The following is a 21,753-nucleotide window of genomic DNA, read 5'->3' on the forward strand; positions in this document are numbered from 1 at the left end:
TTTGTTTTAAAAAGCCACTTGTGAAGCATTTCAGCAAGTGCTTCAATCAGTACAGAAGGCGTTCATCAGATGAGAGAAATCACTGGTGAAAACGGAATGGGTGGTTAACTTATGGCATGAAGATAGGTACAGGAGCCAACACGTGGCTCTGGCTCTGTGCTAGAGTAGTATCCAAGAATTTGGAGGTTCCACTGATGACTGCTTTTGTTAAAAGTTATTCCTACCAACCTCAAAGTTGTGTTGTAAAAAGATAACACAGAAGCAACTATAAAAGATTTTAGGAGATTAATATATTGGTACCATCTTTTGTTTGTTTTTTTCTGTAAATTTTTTATTATTGTTCTTTCAGTGGGAGATGGAGACTGAGTGAGAGAGAGACAAGAAAATGAGATGAGAAAATCAGATTTAAAAAAGGAGAATAGATTGGGTGGGTGAACATAGATAAGCAACAAAGGTGGTGGTCCATAATACTGATTCGAAATCAGTCACACTGTGAAATGTATTTGAAAGAACATCCTGTAAGAATGGCTTGGTTTATATCTGTGACTGCTATTTTGGATTTTATTCATAAAGGGTTTTGGCTTCTTGAAGAGGAATAAGAAAGGGCGTGGGAGGAGGAAAGATTTTTAGCCCTAAGTTAATGTTTTATTAAGTATTTAGAATTCAGCTATCTAGTTGAAGTCCGTTTCTCATCATTCTTTTTCTCATTCCAAGATGATCAGAGTTTCATCCTGTGAACTTGAAAAAAGAAGCCTAGGCTCAAATTATTCCCCAGGGGGAAAGTGTGCAGGAGACAGGAAATGAACACAAATTTCTGTCATAATGTATTTGGACTTATTACACCTAGAAAAGTCCCATAGAAAACTTTCTTGGAAACTGTTGTACAAAATTGCTTCATCGCTATACCCAAGCATATAATTAGGGAACATGTCCTTGTATCTTAGAACTGTGTCTAATTAAATAGAAAGTTAATTTCCTCTAAACAAATTTCCCCTTCTATTTCTTCTTCCTTCCTTCATCTTTTTAAAAGTGGAATATTACCTCTGCCTCAAAAGAACATGAAAAACAAACTGAATGGGAAATCCTTAGACCCAAGTTCCAGGCTCAGTTCTGCTTCTCACTTGCTTTATAACTTCCCCAAGTATCCATTTTTCTGCCATAAAATAACTAGGTTGGATTAGATGATCTCCAAAGTTCCTTCAAATGCTTATATTATAGAAAATAAAAAAGTAAGCTAATTACTGTTCATCTTGAGAAGCAACATGAAGTAGTAAAAGAATCCCTTGCTAAAAGGAGGCTGAATTCAAGTCTTGACTTCTTATTAACAAATCTTGTTGATCACTTAGCCTCCATGGGTTCCTTATCTGTAAATGAAGAGACTGGACCTGTTGGTTTTGAGGGTTGATAACTGGCATCCCTCTTCCCTGCCCAAGTTTGGCACCACCTGAGGGATGGATACAGGAGTCACACAGCTGGAGATCATCCCTGTCGGCTCTGTTACTCGTTAAAGCTCGATTGCAGTCAGGGCTTTAGATCTGTGGCCACCCTAGACTTGTGAATACATCACCCCACCCAGGCCAGTTGGAGTCAGACAACTTCCAGCCCCCCCTACAAAGACAGGGCCTTTAATGGGAGAAGGGAGCAGATCAGAACAGATGGGTGGTAGGACAGGAGAATGCGGGCGGGAGATGTGTCTTCGCTGGGGAGGAGTGAATGAGGGGCCAGGCCAGGGTGTTACGCCAATGCTATGGTTCTGCAGGTGTGGTCTCTACTCTTGGGCCCCTCCCCAGACCTACTGAATTAGAAACCCCAGGAGGAGCCCAGCAATCTATGTTTAATAAGGCCTCCAGGTGATTCTGATGGGAGCTAAAGATTAAGAACCACTGCTATAATGGAAAGTCCTCCATGTGGAAACGTAAGGAATGGGGAGTGAATGTTCCTGAAAGGAGATGACAGTTCTAGGACTTTTTCAAGTTTCTTGCAACTGGGGTTCATGGCTCTTTCTCTTCCGTGATTGGTCTAGGTGCTTGGCCGGTTACTATGGTGACCCCATCGTTGGGTCAGGAGATCACTGCCGCCCCTGCCCTTGCCCAGATGGTCCCGACAGCGGACGCCAGTTCGCCAGTAGCTGTTATCAAGATCCTGTTACTTTACAGCTTGAGTGTGTCTGTAATCCCGGATACATTGGTAAATAACATGCACACTTTTGGTGGCAAAGAGGGAGGAAAAGATGTGTCATTAGTTGTTAACGAAGAAAAAGGTGGATGAGTTAGCCAATGTTGTTTCATTTTTATAATCCTTAATTGAAAGTTAAGGGAATCTGAAATATAAAAATTGCTCTTTTCCCATTTGGCACATGAGGTAGAGTCAGTTTTTGAGTCTCTATGATAATGTTATAATACAGAGCAAGAATAGCAGACTCATTTAAATCCATCAATAAAACCCTATGAAACACTTGATCTATGGTTAAACCATAGAAAGAGTAATTTACGTTTTACTTTTCCTTTCCCTTAACCAACTCATAAAGAGCCCTGGTGGCGCAAATGGTTAAGTGCTCAGCAGCTAACCAAAAGACTGGAAGTTTAAACTTCCCCAGCTCTGCCAGAGAATGAATGACCTGGCAATCTGCTTCCATAAAGATCGTTGTTGTTGTTAGGTGTGTCGAGTCGGTTCTGACTCATAGCGACCCTGTGCACAACAGAATGAAACATTGCCCGGTCCTGCGCCATCCTCAAAATCATTGCTATGTTTGAGCCCATTGTTGCAGCCACTGTGTCCATCTCATTCAGGTTCTTCCTCTTTTTCACTGACCATCTACTTTACCAAGCATGATGTCGTTCTCCAGGGATTGGTCCCTCCTGACAACATGTCCAAAGTATGTGAGACGAGGTCTCGCCACCCTTCTAAGGAGTATTCTGGCTGTACTTCTTACAAGACAGATTTATTCGTTCTTCTGGTATATTCAGTATTCTTTGCCAACACCATAATTCAAAGGTGTCAATTCTTCTTTGGTCTTCCATAAAAATTGCAGCCTAGAAAGCCCTATGGGGCAGTTCTACTCTGTTACATAGGGTCTCTGTGAGTCGAAATCAACTCAACGGCACCCAACAACAACAACATCCAACCTGTAGCATAAGTATCTCAAAGCAGTGAAGTGGTCAAATGGTGGGCAGAAGGAAGAAAAGAGTATCACCCAGGGAATCCCCAGATAGCTAATAATCAAAGGTAGATATATTCTTGATTGTTTATTACACTCACATCTGTCAACACCTCAATGACTTTAGCTGGTTTTGAAAATAAACTCCCTTTTATTTCATCCTTGATGCCATTGTTTCAGATAGTAGTTTTGATCATCTATAGCTTGGTAAATATTTGCACATGATTTCAGGATTTCTGAGAAAGGGGAATTGGACATCATTAAACTAGTTGCCATTAAGTTGATTCCAATTTATGGCAACCCCATGTGTGTCACAGTAGAACTGTGCTCTGTAGGGTTTTCAATGGCTGATTTTTCGGAAGTAGATCACCAGCCTTTCTTCTGAGGTGCCTTTGGGTGGAATCAAACCTCCAACCTTTTAGTTAGCGGCAGAGCACGTTAACCAGTTACACCGCCCAGGGACTCCTGGTCATCATTAAGGACTCCATTTTTCAGCTTGCTCATAAAGGAGCAGTGGTTTTTCAGTTTGTCTAATCCTTGGATTAGGATTTTAATATCAAGCTAAACTTTACATTGTCAAATCATTATTTAGCTAACGTCCCATGTGCTAAAAGAAAACTCTTATAACTGTCCATGAGACATTGTGGCCTCTGATGCAACCAGTCTGTAGCAGTGCTAGCGACTACAGAATACTTCTTTCCCTTTACAGCTAGAAGCCTCTTCCTTCCCTAGAAGAAGTGATTATCCCCAGTTCCATCAATACTACAATGCAGAAGCACATCACTGCCCTGGTGGCTGGCTGTTTCTAGGCAGGAATGTCAGCTGATTGGTGAGCATTTTAGTCAACAAGCTAAAAGTATCATCCTTGGTTCTATTGAACAACAGGCTCCAGATGTGATGACTGCGCCTCGGGATTCTTTGGCAACCTCCTGGACGTTGGCGGGACATGTCAGCCTTGCCAATGTAACCACAACATTGACACGACGGACCCAGAAGCCTGTGACAAGGAGACTGGAAGGTGCCTCAAATGCTTGTACCACACGGAAGGGGAGCATTGCCAGCTGTGCCGATTCGGCTACTATGGAGATGCCCTCCAGCAAGAATGTAGAAGTAAGAGGAATGTTTCCCACCTTCTGTTCATCATCAGAGGCTTGTAACCTTCGTGTATTTATTTAGTTTGGGAAAACACATGTTCAGAGAGAAAATTTCACCCTCAACCAAAGAAAAATGAGACTAACATTTCTTTTTTTTTTTCCTTGAAATCATTTCCTGGCAGGATTGAAGTCTCAAGATGTGGCCCAGTGCCTGGGGGGAGACAACCAAAAGGAAAAACTATGTAGCTGTCACCATGATAAATGCCATCCAAACAGAGTTTATTGATTTTATGTTCTGCTCATGAACTTTCTGATTGGATGAGACTTATAGATTCTAAATACCCACGTAGGTCCACAGCTTTTCTGATGTCATTGATGGAGTAGAGCCTTCCAACTGAAGGAGAAGAAAGAATTAACATCTTTGAAACCTCTCTTTCAGAACTCCTTATTTCTGTCTTATCAAGAGATCAGCAGGCATTTCCTCCTGGGCTGCTGCAAAGCCCCAGGCCTCTGCCTTTGTTTATACAAACATGCCTGGAATGTTGGGGACCAGCAGGACTGGATTCCTCAAGGCCTTACTAGCTTAAAGGGCTTCTACCTGCTATGTCTGACACATTCATTACTGCTCTTCCCTGCCAAGAATTCGAAAATATTAGCTATCTTGATTCCCATTGGCATCTTTCTTATTATTTCCAGTTAAATCCTGAAGTTTTTAAAATGATTCGCCTGTAGCTTGTTAAGTGTGTGTATTTTGAAAATACCACTAGGCAAAGTGTGCCACTGTGCATATCTGTCTGGGAGACGTCACATTTGTGTGGTATATCATAAGGACTTCAGAGGAACGTAATTTTAGGGTTGTGGGTTTATGTGTGTGTGTGTTTTAATCACTTCCATTCCTTTCCCTGTTTCTTTGAAATGAATTTTGCATTGTCTGTATATTGGTGAATGTGAATATAAGTGAATCTGACACCATCACTCTTTTTCAGAGTGTGTCTGCAATTACCTGGGCACCGTGCAGGAGCACTGCAACAGCTCGGACTGCCAGTGTGACAAAACCACTGGTCAGTGCTTGTGTCTCCCAAATGTGATCGGGCAGAACTGTGACCGCTGTGCGCCCAATACCTGGCAGCTGGCCAGCGGGACTGGGTGTGATCTATGCAACTGTGATGCTGCTCATTCCTTCGGGCCATCCTGTAACGAGGTGAGGGGCTGTGGCTGGGGGTGCGGCTGTTAGGACATAAGGAAAGATGCCCTTATGAGCCTAGGGGACGGCTAGCCCATTTAGTAGCTTTGCCCCCATTAGAAAAAGGCACCCTCTCTTGGTGGATGCAGCCCTGCACTGGGACACACAGCTTGGCTGGCACAGCATGGGCTGGATTTCAGCCCTCACCGTCCCCCTTGGCTGGAACTACCTGACTGTGCAGAGAGGCCCTAGCTGACCCTGCACAGCATGTCAGTCTACTGCCCTAGCTGCTATGCAGACTCATGTCAGAAAGGACAAGGGGCACGGTGCTTCTCTTCAACACCTGGCCGCTGAGTCAGACTTTCTTCTTAGCTGTGTGACTTGGAAGGAACCAAATAACCAAATGCAGCACTGTAAAAAGTTCAGTTGTGCCTAACAGGCACTAAGGTGCAGTGCTCCCTCAGCTAGGTGAGTTGCAGGTGGCCTCGGTGATCTCTGTGGGAGAGTGAGGAAGCCTGTGAGTAGCGTGTGATGTGCTGTGGACCGTCCCAGCTGCAAAAGAGTAGTCAGGAGAGGGGATGCTACATGGGGTCCTCAGCACCTAAGATCAGAGTAAGATTCCTTTTTCCTAGTCAGGAGGTTAAGGCAAGCAGCTCAGTCCCCCTTCTAACTGGTAGCTGGCAAAGAAAATGAAAGACTGCCTCCTGCCCTGCAGCCCGCTTGACCAAGCTCTGTTCTCTGGTCGCAGTTCACGGGGCAGTGCCAGTGCATGCCTGGGTTTGGAGGCCGCACCTGCAACGAGTGCCAGGAGCTCTTCTGGGGAGACCCCAACGTGGAGTGCCGAGGTGAGGCCGCGGCGTGCTGGGTGGTGGGGCTCTCAGCGCCCAGAGTTCGGTCATGGTGCAAGGGAACAAGTGTGTGCAAGAGCTTTTTGTAAACTCTAAAGTGAGGTGCAAATTAATTTGTCTATAAGAGCTCTATGTTTAATTACAAAAGAAAGTCATGCTCATTGTAAAACAAAAAAGAAAAAAGATCTAGCGTTATGAAAGTGTAAGTAATAGAGTAATAGAAAGTGGATATGCTTAACCCTCCAGCCCTGCTCCTCAGGGGTAACACTTGTTTGTCTCTGCACAGACACACAGACACACACACACACCCCACACACCCCACACACCCCACACACACAAATACACATACAATGTTGTTTTTGTTTTTTTTCAATGCGTTTAACCAAAATGGGCTCATATTAACCATGTATTTCTGCAGATTGATTTCTTCCCCCTGAATGGGAAGAAATTTTGTGGCCAGCTTCCTTGCAGAGCTAAATGGTTGTTCCCCTAAGATCATTTGGTTCCAGTGCATCAAGCAGAACTTGGTGTACGTGCTCTAGTGTAACGTCCCCCCAGTGAGAATTGGGGGGTGATGTTGGCCTGGGGTCTTCATGCACAACAAGGGGAATATGTGGTAGGAGCTCCTCCCAGGCCGTGAAATGTGAATAAAACCCAGATTCTCCTTTAGGCTGATGATAAAATTAGGAGCGTGAAGGAAAACTTCACATTTTCTTAATTTAAAAAGAAAAACTCATTAAAATCTTGTGAATCATAAAGATTGCTTAATCCTTATGCTGTTGTAAATTTTTTTGACCTGCCAAATTAACTTTTCAGGCTGTTTCTACTGTTTTTTCTATTCTTTCTTTCCTACTTGGGATAAATATTTTATGTAGTCTTTTATTTGCTCTTTTATACTTTATGTAGTTTCTTATTTGCTCTTTTATACATTTTCTTTGATGCACATTGTCTTAGTTATCTCATGCTGCTATAACAGAAATACCACAAGCGGATGGCTTCAACAAACAGGAAGTTTATTCTCTCACAGTCTAGGAGGCTAGAAGTCCGAATTCAGGGTGTCAGCTCCAGGGGAAGGCTTTCTCTCCCTGTCTGCTCTGGAGGAAGGTCCTTGTCATCAATCTTCCCCTGATCTAGAAGCGTCTCAGCACAGGGACCCCAGGTTCAAGGGACGCACTATACTCCGGGCTCTTGTTTCTTGGTGGCATGTGGTCCCAATGTCTTTCTGCTTGCTTCTTTCTTTTATATCTCAAAAGAGATTGGCTTAAGACACAACCTAATCTTGTAGATTGAGTCCTGCCTCATTAACATCATAGACATAGGATTTACAACACATAGGAAAATCACATCAGATGACAGAGTGGTGGACAATCACACAATACTGGGAATTGTGCCCTAGTTAAGTTTACACATATTTTTGGGGAACACATTTCAATCCATGACACACATCTGAAACTATAGGTCACTACTGGACTCTAAGGGGCCCTGGTGGCACAGTGGTTAAGTGTTTGGCTGCTAACCAAAAGGTCAGCAGTTCAAATCCACCAGCCACTCCACAGGAGAAAGACGTGGCAATCTGCTTCCGTAAAGATTTACAACCTTGGAAACCCTATGGAGAAGTTCTACTCTGTCCTATAGGGTCGCTGTGTCAGAATCGACTAGATGGCAATGGGTTATTGGACTCTAAATAAAATATGACCTTTTTTTTTGAGGGGAGGAGATAAACATTGCTGTAGAAATAATAGAGCTCTTCAAGTTAGCAAGTCATTCAGTATTCCCTATAAAAAGATCAGAAGCCTAGATACTAAGTTCCTTCAGTGTCCAAACCCATCTGTTCTTTAGCTGAGGAAAACTTCAAACAATGGACAAGACCAGAACACATTGCATACGATTTCTTTTTTAAATTGGGGCTCAACCAGAGGGGTTTTGTACTAGCATCTTAGATTATATTACTGCTTGTTTCATGGAGAGGGATGATGTATGCTTTGTCAATAAACAAGTTCTTTGTCATTCATCAACCTCCAGTCCAGATGTTGGTTCTTAATGGGTCGACTCTCTTGATACTCAGCGACCACTTCCATTGGAAAGGGATGTAACATCCAGTGGACCAGTTGCTCCAAGATGTCTCCTGAAAGTAAAGCCCTTCTTGAGATCTGTTTTCTCCAGAATTTTAAGTACTATTCTGTTAAATTCGTCAATCTTGTAATGCCCCAAGGGCTTGATTTTTCTCCAGATAATGGTTCAGTCATCTTATTCCCTGACTCTTACCAGCATGTGTCATTGGCAAAGTAGCTTTGGCTGCCAAGGCCTTCTGACCTTTTGCTCCATCTTAGCTCGTTAGCATGAAAAGCCTGCTACCCGGAGTCAGATCAATCAGAGAACTGTTCATTTAGTACTTAGAACTTTACCCCTTACCCTTTTATCTTTTCTTTAAACTTTCGGCTCTAAATTTGTCAGTGGATCTGTGGCTTATAGGAACACTGTCAACTTGTTTGGGTCAAAAGTGAGATCGTGTTTTAGAAACTTTGTAAAGAGTGAGATCCAGGGCATCAGTGTTCACCAGCTTCTTTGTTCATGTTATCCAGTAGAAAGGTCAGCCCACTGCATAAGAAACTGACAGTCAGGAAGAACAAAGGAGCAATGCAAAACAAAAACGAAGTATCCTTCAAAGAATCACTGATTTGCATAGGGAGATTGCATAGAAACAGGACCTGTGTAATACCTCTTCCTTTCTGCTCCTCCCTTTGGTGTATCATTTTTTTATTTAGGCTAATCACAGGGTTTTAGTTAATGAAGGAACTATAAAGATCCTTGGGCTTTATGGTTTACACATGGTACTCTCTGGACACCAGTGGCTCGAGGGGCACAGGGCTGTGGGCCCATGAAGAGCTCCTGTAGTAAAGAATATAGGTTCTGGAGCCAGGCTGGCTGGTTCAGATCAAGCAGTGCTTACATATTAGAATAAAACTAAGTTCTTCCACCCCAACACACTCCTTCTCCTGTTCTCAGTTTGATATGAATCTTTCCAGTCTTTTTTCTGTGCATTAACTTACATACACAGTACATACACATACACAGTTTTTAAAAATGCATACATTGAAGATCTGCTTTTTTTAAACTTTCTTTCAGATCATTCCATATTCATGACCGTAATATTATACTCTGCATCTTTATAATCATTCAGCCCCCTCCTAGCAAATAAAATGTTGGCTTCAAACCCTTTGGAAGTATGATAAGCTTCCCTAAGAAAGAACTAAAAATACCCCCAGAGCTATTGTCAAGTTCTAGATCTTAGGGGTTCCATTATTCCCTTGCTTTCCTACTAAATTCTGTCATCTCTCCACCTCCATCTGTAGGCTTTTTTATGGGGATCAGAAAGCTCCTTTCTCCAAAGTGTTAAAATCTAGGATAAGGGTAGCTGACCTATTGCTAACTTTGGCAATTCAGAGTTATGAAATGTCGATGCATCTTTGGGCTGTTAAGCTCTACACCTTCTCTCCTTTGTGCCTGTGCTGGCTGGGCTGGGCTGGGAGCATCTGGAAATGGGGGATGGGAGAATCATTTTGAATCATCACAATGAAGGTTGCTATAAGCCCTTGGTGGCCAGGAAGCAAGGATACTAAATGTCCTCAATGTCCTGTAGTGTTCAAATATTTGACACCCTCTAGGAAGCTCACCTACAAAGCACCCAGAGAGAGTGTAGATTGACTTAACAAGGGGGGGTTCATCATACAGGATGGCCAGGAGCAGGACCTGTACTGTCAGGTGAGGGCAAGGGCAAGAATGCAGAAACAGGAGTTCAGGAGTACATTCTTGTACAGGAATGTAGTCACAGATGGAAATGGGAGGATGAGAACTTGAAGGGACTGGGTCTAGAGATCAGTGGGGATAAGAAGAGGTGTCATCCCAAATTAGATGGAACTATGAGAAAAGAAAGGAGCCCAGGAGATGCAATAGTTAAGCGCTCAGCTGCTAACTGAAAGGTTGGCGGTTCAAACCCACCAGCGGCTCCTGGGGAGAAAAGACTTGGCAATCTGCTCTGTCATATAAGGTAGTTTATGAATCGGAATCAACTCGACGTCATACCACACAACACAATGAGAAAAGAATGTAAACTCTTGTCGAGTTAAGTAATTAATTGCCAAATATTTCTTTAATTTCAGTTCTTTATTTCAGTTGAATTGGTTTGTTGGAGGGCACAAATTTAGACTTTCTGGTGCCACCTAGTTAACAATGTGCTTACAGAAAGACATAAGTCATCGCTAAGTATTCTCCTTATGGAAAAAAAATGTAGTTATATAAAAGACAAATGAGCTGAGTCTCAAACTTACAAATGGTTGAATGTTCTTATTGTCCACCCAGGTTAGGGCTCTTGGCCGATCATGCCAAGTTTGAACAAGCCCACCACTGTGCTGGGATGGAGAGAGAATCTCATCCACTCACCACTGAACACACTGGAGAAAACCTCAGCGTGCAGCTCTGCATTGTGTCCCTCAGGAGTCAAAGGGTCAGCATGAGGAATCTTTCTGTTGATTCATAGATAGCAAAGAGAGGGCAAAGTTTGTATGTGGGGCCTCAGGCTCTTAGAAAAGGCTGGTCTCTTTAAACCCGGGCAGATTGGAAATGTGGGGCATAGGCGAGAGGCTGGCAGGTCCTCTTGACAGCTGGTATTTACAGAGGAAATTACTGTCCTGGCTAAGGGACTGTAGGACATGTAGAGGCAAGGCTATAGGAGGTGCCCTCAGGAAACAGACTTAGCTAGAGAATCGTGGGGGATTTGGTTTCAAAAGTCGGTTGAGACCAGATTGTGAAAAGCCTTGAATGCCAGGCCATTGAGGATGGACTTTATTCAATGAGCAGAAGAGATCTGGAGGACAGAGTGAAGGATATAAAGAAAATAGGAAAGCTATGTGTATCTGATAAATAGGTACCTTAGGCTACTGTTTAAGGAGCTCTGGTGGCCCAGTGGTTAAAGTACTTGACTGCTAACCATAAGGTCAGTGGTTTGAGCCCACCAGCCACTCCATGGGAGAAAGATATGGCAGTCTGCTTCCATAAAGAACCCTGTGGGGCAGTTCTACTCTGTCCTATAGGCTACTGTTTCCCATTCTGGCACTGACTTACTAATGTTTTCTTCTGGGCGTCAGTATCTGTAAAATTGAGTGCAATAGCCTTCATTTACTTAACTCTCAGGGATTGTAATTTAAATAATGAGAAAACTTAATAAAAACAGAGGAAACCTACTGACCTCAGAGAATGTACTTATAGATAGAAGTAGAATCTTTGGTTCGTTGCAATGATTACTGTCTTATTTTAAAAATATGATTCTTCATCTTCATGATTTATTCATCTTAAAGACAGGCAACAACTTAATGCTATGTGCACTCTTATACTCTTCTTTCCAAGAGAAAGTTTTTGATCCTCTGCCAAATAATCCCATTTCCTAAAGCAGCACTGTGCTGCCAGTCCACCTGGATTCCTTTCTTCTCTTTAAGAAAAGAGAAAAACCATTGGACCTCATCAGCCTGCACAGTTAGTTTATGATGTTTAGATCCTGATGGGTGAGAGAGGTGATTGGAGAATCTCCTTCATAATTTTAGTGTCTTTGAAATTTTAACTCGTTAGATGCAAATCAAGCCTTCTGCTTCAGCCACATGGGTGTAGGAGTTTCACCGAAAATACTGTTAGGGAGGTCTTTTCACAAGTTTGTAAATGTGGCCCTCTAGTGCTTACCTCCCAGGTGACCCCATTAGAGAAGCGGTGGTTGAAATCCAATAGGCAGGGAAGGAAGCACATGGCCACAGGAGCTTCAGCAGTTTCCCAGCTTCAGTTTGAAATAAAAACCTGATGCATTTTAGAAGAGTCATTTGGTGTCCTTCCAAAGAAAGTTCAGGATCAGCTTTTTCAATGATGAAACTACAATCCATCCATCTGTGAAATCTGACTATTTTCAGTTGGAAAGAAGGAATGTTGGTCAGTGCAGCGAGATGGTGGTTGTCTTCTGGAGAGAGCCGGAGCTCTGCCCGCCCTATGGAATGCTGGCCTGGCCTAAACTCCCAGCGCCAGATAAGGAGGAAAGCTTTAATGCGAGTGCTTGCCTTTTAAATGCTACAGTGTCGGGCTAGTACTTTCCCCTCAAAGATGCCCGTGACAGAATGAGAGCAAGACATGCCTTTAACACTGAAATAAACAAAAAATTATTTATTATAGAAATTAAAAATAAATTCATCGTATGTACACATCTTTTGCCTCAAGCATGAATCTAGTCAGAGCTTGTTTATGACCGAACTAAAGGGTACCTTTGCATTGCCTGGGGAAGAAATTATTTTCTAAGGAAACTAAAAGCATGTACAGCATCTGCCTCAGTTTTTCCAAGCCTAAGGAAGATAGAATAAAGTAGGCACAGGTTTACTGGGTCCCCTTCTGTAGGGCCACCCACCCCTGACCAAGTGGCTGGGAGCCTGGGGGGCAGGAGTAGACAAAGTTGACTAGTTTCCTTCACATGGCATCGCTTTCTCCTCTGCTTACCTAAGTCCTTAGGTTTGCGCATCAGCCTACATTGCTGAACTTCCAAAGCCTTGACTCTGTGCTCTGGCTCCACCCTTTCAAGAGTAGAAAGAAAAGGGGGGAAAATTAACATACAAAAGGAAAACTGGAACAGCTAGAAAAATGACACCGTATTCTTCGAACTGGGATCTGCCGACCCTCAACATGACCCTCAACATCGGCATCACCTGGGAACTTATTAGACATGCTAATTCTCGGGCCCCACTAAATCAGAATCTGGGAGTAGGAGTAAGGGTGCCAGCCTGTGTTTTCAGGAATGCTCCAGGTGATTCCCTGCATATCCAAGCTTGGGAGACCCTGACATAGATGACCCAGGCAACTTTTAGCTTTCTGGAAAATGACTGAATTTTATCAAATGATATGGAAATCCATTTAAAAAATTTAAACAACATAAATCCTTTAAGTCCAGCATTATTTACATTCTTCTCATTGTCTTGTTCTTGGAAATTGACATAGGTTTTCCCAAGCCTTTCCCATCCTATCTGGGGTTTCATAAGGGATTCCACTAAAAAACAAAAAAATCCCATGGTCAAATGAGTTTGTGATACAACTGGGTAAAAACAAAGTGAAACAATTTTTTCCTGCAGAACACCTGAGTTTTAATATGCTGAGGTGTGTTTTGAATCTTTAAGAGAAGGGTGTAGAACACAGGTGAATTTCCCAAACTTACCTGATCATGGAACCCTATTTTCAAGGAGCATCTCCTGGAACTGATATTCTGTGGAACACACTTAATACATGATCCATAACTCACGTGATTCAGCATGAGAATGCCCCAGAGAACACAGGAAAAAGGAAACATGCCCATAGTGCCTGGCAAGAAACAGTCTTAAAAAATTAAAATAAAAAGTTGATTTTTGAAAAGTTAGGGCACCAAGGGAATGCTATATGTTTTTAAATCCTGAAGGTAAGGACTAGAATATTCCAAACTTTAAATTTTTGAATAATTATGATGTTATTGGCAAATATACAAAGATAAATATAAGGCCATGACAACTTGGTTTTGTTTCTTTTTTTGCTTTACCTAAGGGAAATGTGAGCAAGCAACATTCTGGGCAAGAGACCACCAGACCATTTGCATAGACATAGAAAGTGATAATAATAATAATGAAAACTGGTATTTACTGAGTGCTTATGATGGGCCAGACACTCTTCTAAGCACTTCATAGTTATTTTATCTTCATAGTAATCCTATGAGATTTGTGTAATCATTGACCCTTTTTACAGATGCAGAAACCGTGACTCCATTTTCTAACAGCCCACGGTCACATAGCTGGGGTGTGGGGAAGCCAGGATTCAGTTTTGCCACTGGAGAACTTGGAGTGTAGTTGGCAAACAGAGTCAATGAAAAGATAAACTAACATGGCAAGGCAGGATGTGGTAGGTCAGTTGAATGGTACAGACTACAAATACATCTCTGGGTTAAAGGGAAAGGAGGTATGAGCAGCAATCAGGGCCATCAGGGAAACTGGTTCTGGAAGACATTCCTTTAGAAAGTCTTCCAGAGGCAAACTGCAGCTGTTGATCCAAGAATCTTTTATAATCAGAGAGTATGAGTCTGTCATGCTTTACCACAATTGACATTGCACAGTTCTTTTATAAGGGTATGTGAAATCGACAAACAACAACAAGAGTCCCTGCATGCCTGTGCTAAAAATGAGCTCGAGGCCTCATTCAGCAAAGACTGTAGAACTCCAGTTAACAAGTTAACCCTGTGCTAGGTGCTGAGAATGGAAAACTGGCTTAAGACGTGTCCCTGCCCTTGGAATCCACAGTCTAGTTAGGGAAATAAGATAAAGTTGGTCCTCCATATCTGTGGGTTCTGCATCCACAGATTCAATCAACCACGGATAGAAAATACTCAGAAAAAAAAAGTTCCAAAAAAATGAAACTTCAATTTGTTGCCCACCAAGCACTATACTGAATCCACACAAATGAAGTGATGTGTAGGCATCCCCTGCTGTAGCCTCCCACCATTTCATAGATCCTCAGTCTCCAGTACTCGTTGTTTGAGCATCGTTTGCCTCTTGTTCATTTACCACTTGTGTTGTGTGCACTCTGTTTTGTGAAAAAATGGCTCCTAACAGGCATTTAAGTGGTCAAAGCAATCCCTCAGAGGGCAAGCGTTAGGGGGTGAGGAGAGCGAGAGGAAGGAGTTGAAGGCTAGTAAGGGATGGCTGGCTAGCTACGTAAAGGGCAACAGCCTCAAGAACTTAAAGATCACAGGAGAATCGACATCGGATGATGCCGAGGCAGCATCAACATTCCCAGAAAAGCTCAAGAAACTCACAGAAGAGAAAGGCTACCTTCCAGAGCAAGTCTTCAATTGTGATGAAACAACTATTTACATAGCATTTACATTGTATTAGGTATTATAAGTCATCTAGAGATGATTTAACCCTTTCAGGACCAGCGGTGTATATAGCTACCACTTACTTTTTGTACCTCTGGCGTTCATTGGGAAGCTGCTGTCCCATTAACAGTATGTGCTGCCGGCAGGCAGGGCCCTATATAACAGTTTGAAATGGAAAAAACAGGCATATGTCACAAATTACTGTTTTACAGGGTATTGTATCAGGTGGTGCTGAGTCATTGAATTTTTGGTATGAAAAACATGAATTTTGAAAATTTTTATTTCGTACACATGTACCTCTGGACTCTGGGGGTAGACTTTGTGTTCACAAGGGGTACACATATATACCTCTGGACTCTGAGGGTATGATTTATGGAATAAGGCATAAAACATAAACCTATTACCTACCAAAAGTTCCAGACATGCTGAATAATTCAGCATGCCCTCCATTACTGAAAACACATAGTATCAACAAAAAATTAAAATGAAAAAATAATTGGGTCATGAAAGGGTTAAAGTATATTGGAGGATGTGCACAGGTTATATGCAAATACTACTCCATTTTATATCAGGGAGTTGAGCATCCTTGGATTTTTGTATCCACGGGGAGTCCTGGAACCACTGTAATTACGTCTGGTTTTTTATTTATTAATCCCCACTTTTTCCCAGAAAGGAAACCCTGGAGGCATAGTGGTTAAGAGCTACGGCTGCTAACCAAAAGGTTGGCAGTTTGAATCTACCAGGTACTCCTTGGAAACCCTATGGGGCAGTTCTACTCTGCCCGGTAGAGTCTCTATCAGTCAGAATCGACAATGGATTTTTTGTTTTTTTCCCAGAAATGACTTAAGGCGATAGATAAGATGTGCCTATACAGGTCCTTTGTTACTCACACACTATACAAATACTGTGAAATGTCAAATGTTGATATAAAAATATCAAGTGTTGATATAAAAGATTTGGAAACCTGGTGGCGCTGTGGTTAAGCGCTGGGCTGCTAACCGAAAGGTCAGCAGTTTGAACCCACCAGCTGGTGTGCAGGAGAAAGATATGGCAATCTACTTCCATAAAGATTTACAGCCTTGGAAACCCTATGCGGCAGTTCTACTCTATCCTGTAGGGGTCACTATGTGTTGAAATCGACTCAACAGCAATGGGTTGGGTTATGGGTAAGCCAGAGTTCCGTAGCACAGGCACTGTGGTAAGTAACATCAGCCACAGCCGTTGGCCAAGAACACTGATTTTATTTACCCCATGCCATTTAGCTCCGCATAGGTTGCCAGCCCTATTGGGCCAGTGAGAGTTGGAGACTGAATGTCTCCCAAGGTCCGTCTGTCACTTCTGACATTTTATGAGCCTGTGGTTTTGTATTGCAGAGGATGGTTATCACAAAGGCAGGGACCCACAAATTAGATTATACTTATCTGAAAGCCAGTAAAGTACCAGATACTCAGAATTCCTTTAATATTTTTATGGTTTAGTTTTCTTTTTATCAAGTTAGTTGTATTTTACCAAGTATTCACCCTTCCGTTTGTGACCCAGGTGGGGTCAGGTATGTTAGGAGCTGCTCATCAGTGTTGTACCTTGTGCTAGGTGCCCCGTGTCATCATGAGGTACACCTGAATTGTCTATGCTGCTGTGACCTGCAGGGACATCAAATTCAGAGGGAGGTGGAGGAGAGAGGCAGAGACAGAACAGAGGTCAAGAGCATAGACAGTGAAGTTGCAAAGTGATGAATTAGAATCCTGGCTCTGCTCTTTCCTTGCTGTAAGACTTAGGCCAGGTCATGCAATTCCTCTCAACCTCAGTTTCTACGTCTATAAAATAGTGGTAATTATAGCACCTATCCCATAGGGTTACTGTGAGGGTTAAATGAGATGAGGCATGTAGAGCATTACTACAATGCCTGGCACATAGTAAGTGGTCAATAAGTGTTAATGGTTTTTTTTCTTAATATTACTACTATTGTACTGTTACAAAGTAGTTAGCAAGAGTTGAGTGTGAGCTGTAGGAAGCTGCTGCAGCCTCTCCATAAGCCTTTGGTAAACTGTTGTTGATGGCTGATTCCTTCACACTGTGACAGTGACTGAGGGTTTTAAATGCCAATCTTGTCATTATAGTTCATGATCTAGTAGATCAGCTAGCATTGCCATTTCCCTTCCAGCCTGTGACTGTGACCCCAGGGGCATTGAGACACCGCAGTGTGACCAGTCCACGGGCCAGTGTATCTGCGTTGAAGGCGTTGAGGGTCCACGCTGTGACAAGTGTACTCGAGGGTACTCCGGGGTCTTCCCTGACTGCTTGCCCTGCCACCAGTGCTTTGCTCTTTGGGACGTGATCATCGCTGAGATGACCAATAGGACCCACAGATTCCTGGAGAAAGCCAAGGCCTTGAAGATCAGTGGTGTGATTGGACCTTACAGGGAGACTGTGGACTCAGTAGAGAAGAAAGTCAATGAGATAAAGGACATCCTGGCCCAGAGCCCAGCAGCAGAGCCACTGAAAAACATTGGGAATCTCTTTGAGGAAGCAGAGTAAGTAGTTAATGAGCCAGAATAACAATTCACAATATTTTTGCAACTTCATGAATAAACAGCAAAGCATTCCTGGCATAGTGCCGACTAGCCTTCCTTCCATCAGGAGGCATCCTTAGTCCTGTGAGTGAAAACAGATTCTGGGCCATTCATTTTCCAGCAGTCTTTACTCTGGGTATTTGAGTGAACATTTGCATATCACTGGGGACCAACATTCTTGAGGCTGCAGTATTGAATGTATACATGTTATTGTCAGTGCTTTCCTCGTAACTAATGCTATGAGATGGTAGAGGGGGAATAACACTGGATTTGGAGTCAAAAGAGCCATAATGGAGTCTTAGCTCTGCTCCTTGCTAGGCTCATGAACTTGGATAACTCACTTAATTCTTGAGCCCCTGTTTTTCTTTCCTGTGATTGTGTGTGTGTACTGGGGAGAGGGTAATAATATTTGCCTTTACCTTACAGAGTGTCAAAAGGATTGCTATATGAAATGATACTGTAGTTGCCAAAAACATTATAAATTGCTGTTATTGTAAGTTTTGCTACTACTGGGGAAATTCGATTACCACAAATAAGACTCCTTATTTCCAAGTTATTTTTGCTGCTCAGCCATTGGTCCACTGGACCAGTACATCATTCATCTAATTATTGCAAATTCTCTATGATGAGAAGTCCTCTTCCTACCTCTTGTTTAAGTAATTACCTCTCTGACTGGATAGTGTTTATTTTGCCAATGAAAGCAGAGAGAATTGAGCTGAGTTGATGCTGAACTTCTCAGGGATAATTTTTCCACCCTTTCTCCTATCTTCATCCATTCCAATTACCTTTGCCAAAAAGGACCCCAAAAAACAACACAGCTGAAGGAAAAACCAGAAAGGGTATGAAGCATTTGTGATTCTCCAAATGCTATTTTTTTCTTTATAGGTTCACCATATAGGCATGAATGATGGGACTTTTTCATAGCTTAATTCTGTACACTGAGAAGGTGACTTTACATTATGACAGAATACAGTAACTTTTTGTGTGTGATGAGACTTTAATCAGCATCTCTAAGAAGCCAGAAAGGAGTCCCTGGGTGGCACAAATGGTTGACTTGACTTGACTACTAACTGAAAGGTTGGTTGTTTGAACCCACCTAGCCCTAGTGGTATAGTGATTAAGAGCTATGGCTGCTAACCAAAAGGAGGGCAGTTCGAGTCCACCAGCTGCTACTTGGAAACCCTATGGGGCAGTTCCACTCTGTCCTATAGGGTCGCTATGAGTTGGAATCAACTTCATGGCAACGGGTTTGGTGTTTTTTTTTTTAGAGACACCTAGGAAGAAAGGTCTGGTGATCTGCTTCCAAAAGGTCACAGCCTTGAAAACCCTATGGAACACAGTTCTATGCTGCAACACATGGGGTCGCCATGGGCTGGATTCAACTCAATGGCAACTGGTTGGTGTTTTTGATTTTAAGCCAGACAGACCTTTCATCTCAATACTGTGTCAGCCTCCTAATGTGCAGCAATCACAAGTTTGGAAGGCAGTAGTCTATGTGTAATACCACTAAGGAAACGATTCTTGGCCTGGTTGCCATGCACCTCTGGGAGAAGGAAAAAATCTGGTGTCCTTTGACAGCCTGCCAGAGAGTGATTCCATTCCTTAAACAGTTCTGTGTCTGCCCTCACTATACATTCAACTAGATAGCTTGTAATCATCTCACTGGTTTCATTCATCTTTTTTCAGCCTAGTGCCCAAGGATGCATGTTTTAGGGTCCCTAGAGGCCTTACTTTAAAATACATAGTATTAGATTTGATTTTTTTAAATTGTAACATTTTATGTGACCTGAAAAGAAATGAAAGCCCTCTGTGAATCAACAGATTAACAAAAGCAAAAAGAAACTACATATATCATAATATCCCCAGGAAAGAAAGTCATTTGGGTTTTTAAAAGGTAATTTAATCTACCAGATCAGATGATCTTGTTGTTTTTTTTAAATTGAGTTATGGCATTATCGCAGTCTTGAAAATCATGTTTCTAGTGGCTCCCAACCTTTCAGCATCTCCAAATTTCCCAGTTTTTTATACTGACTGGTATATCCTTGAGAAGACAATTCAGTTAGATGATCTAGTAATAGCAGAGCTAAGGTCTTCTCAAGTGTTACTTTGTGATTTTATATATACATATATATATATAAAGGCATCTATTACTGTGCATACACAGTGGTATATATACGTGTATATATATACTGTGTATAAAAACCCGTTGCCATCAAGTCAATTCTGACTCATACAGTAATATACAAATAGGTGCCTAAAATATAGCTTTAGAGATAGATAAAATACAGAACAAAACAGGTAGGTTTAGATTTCAAAAAGTATTGTGAAAGCTAAGCATTTATCATATTTCACTCTCAGTAGATACTACCTTCTTTCTTATGAAAAATAAAAGAGCTGTTTGTTGGTGGAAGGAGGCTCCTTTGATGGAACCTTGCTTGAAGGGGAGTGTATGAAAAGCTGATTTGGGTGACATCCCCATTGTCTTTCTGGTGGGCTGTAGGGCTTCCTCTCTACATGTTCCATCTTGAAGCAGGAGATCCCTACAGCTCCGAGAAGAACATTTTTGGCCTTGTGGGGGGATGTAATTCTACACTGGAGTCCTTAATGTCTTTTGAGTTTGTGTGATTATGTGGGCTTGACACTGTTTACATAGGAAGCTGGAACTCCACACTCTGATCTGTGCACATTATAACAACAGAGATTTGGAATCCCTCAGATGGCCTGTTCTCTACAGCACAGCTGAATGGTACTCTGTTTTTTCTTTAAAGTCTTTGAAGAAAGAAAAATTGTTAGATTTAATATAATCTCTTATGATAAGAATAAAACCCGTACTTAGAAAGGAATGAACTGTTACCGATTACTGAATTCATTTGAAATTAGAACAATGGATACAGTATTAGAAAATGTAAAAATGACACTTTAAAATTCCTATTTGGTTTATTTTACATAGGTAAACTTACCCTTCTCTTTACAGGAAGCTAGCCAAAGATGTTACAGAAAAGATGGCTCAAGTAGAAGTGAAATTATCTGACACTGCTTCACAGAGCAACAGCACAGCCGAAGAACTGGATTCTCTGCAGAAAGAAGCAGAAAGGCTGGACAACACAGTGAAAGAACTTGCTGAACAACTGGAATTTATCAAAAACTCAGATATTCAGGGTGAGCATTTTTTGTGCAAATATTCATACCTGGACAACAGATTTAACTATCTAACCATTTAATACAGCACTTTTAGAAAAAAAGTGAAGTGCTTTCTAATAGTTTCTAAACTTTTGCTCAGTGAGTCTCTGGCACAAATGAGGATTAAAGTCCCCATTTTCCAAATGTGGAAATGGGCCTACAGCAACTTAAGTGGCATAGCAAAGGTCCCACAGAGTGAGTGGCCGTGGTTGCATTAGAATGGCATCTGTTTTCTGATTTTTCCAGAGAGTGGGTTTAGCCCCTTCCCTAGGCTTTTGTTGAAAAGGGGCCCTCTTGAATACTTAAGAATTTAAGTTGATAATTCTGCAAATCCTTATGTGTTTTCGAATGTTGCTTGGTCAGGGAATAATATTGTAAATCCTTCATTTACTGATGGCATAGGCCATATATAGGACCCTCTCCAAAAAAGCAAAAGAAAGTAGAAATGTTAGATCACACCATCTATCCCTGTTTTGTGTACAATTGCTTTTTTTTTTTTTTTTGCTAGGTCCCTAAAGCCAAAACACATCCTACTGTTTTATGTACACTCTAGCCATCTGAGTGGGTTTAGCTAAATGAGTGAGAAAAGGGAAGAATCATCTGGACATGATAGGCTTCCAGACCACAGCTACTTAGAAAGAACTGGATATTTGCTGTATGTAGGAATAACATCTGTGTGGTTATTTTTTCACTTTTCATCCAGATGTTTGGCCTTCTCCTGACTCAGTGCTAAGGGAACAAAATATATTCATTGATCATGAGAGAAAAACTACTTCTTCATAAAGATTTTCTTTCTTGAATTTT

The 21,753-nt window shown here is 41.9% G+C and overlaps 1 protein-coding gene across 1 annotated transcript in view; it reads left to right on the forward strand.

Moving 5' to 3' along the window:
* The window catches only part of LAMB1 (laminin subunit beta 1), an 87,174-nt gene that overhangs the window by 46,333 nt on the left and 19,088 nt on the right, over nucleotides 1-21,753 (forward strand). The window contains exons 20-25 of the mRNA XM_004382591.2: nucleotides 2,024-2,187; nucleotides 4,043-4,267; nucleotides 5,238-5,452; nucleotides 6,183-6,279; nucleotides 17,361-17,730; nucleotides 20,744-20,928. Coding sequence (XP_004382648.1) covers nucleotides 2,024-2,187; nucleotides 4,043-4,267; nucleotides 5,238-5,452; nucleotides 6,183-6,279; nucleotides 17,361-17,730; nucleotides 20,744-20,928 — 1,256 coding nt within the window. The remainder of the gene's footprint in view (nucleotides 1-2,023; nucleotides 2,188-4,042; nucleotides 4,268-5,237; nucleotides 5,453-6,182; nucleotides 6,280-17,360; nucleotides 17,731-20,743; nucleotides 20,929-21,753) is intronic.

Source organism: Trichechus manatus, unplaced genomic scaffold (genome assembly GCF_000243295.1).
Source record: "Trichechus manatus latirostris isolate Lorelei unplaced genomic scaffold, TriManLat1.0 scaffold00096, whole genome shotgun sequence".
NCBI classification, from domain to species: Eukaryota; Metazoa; Chordata; class Mammalia; order Sirenia; family Trichechidae; genus Trichechus; species Trichechus manatus.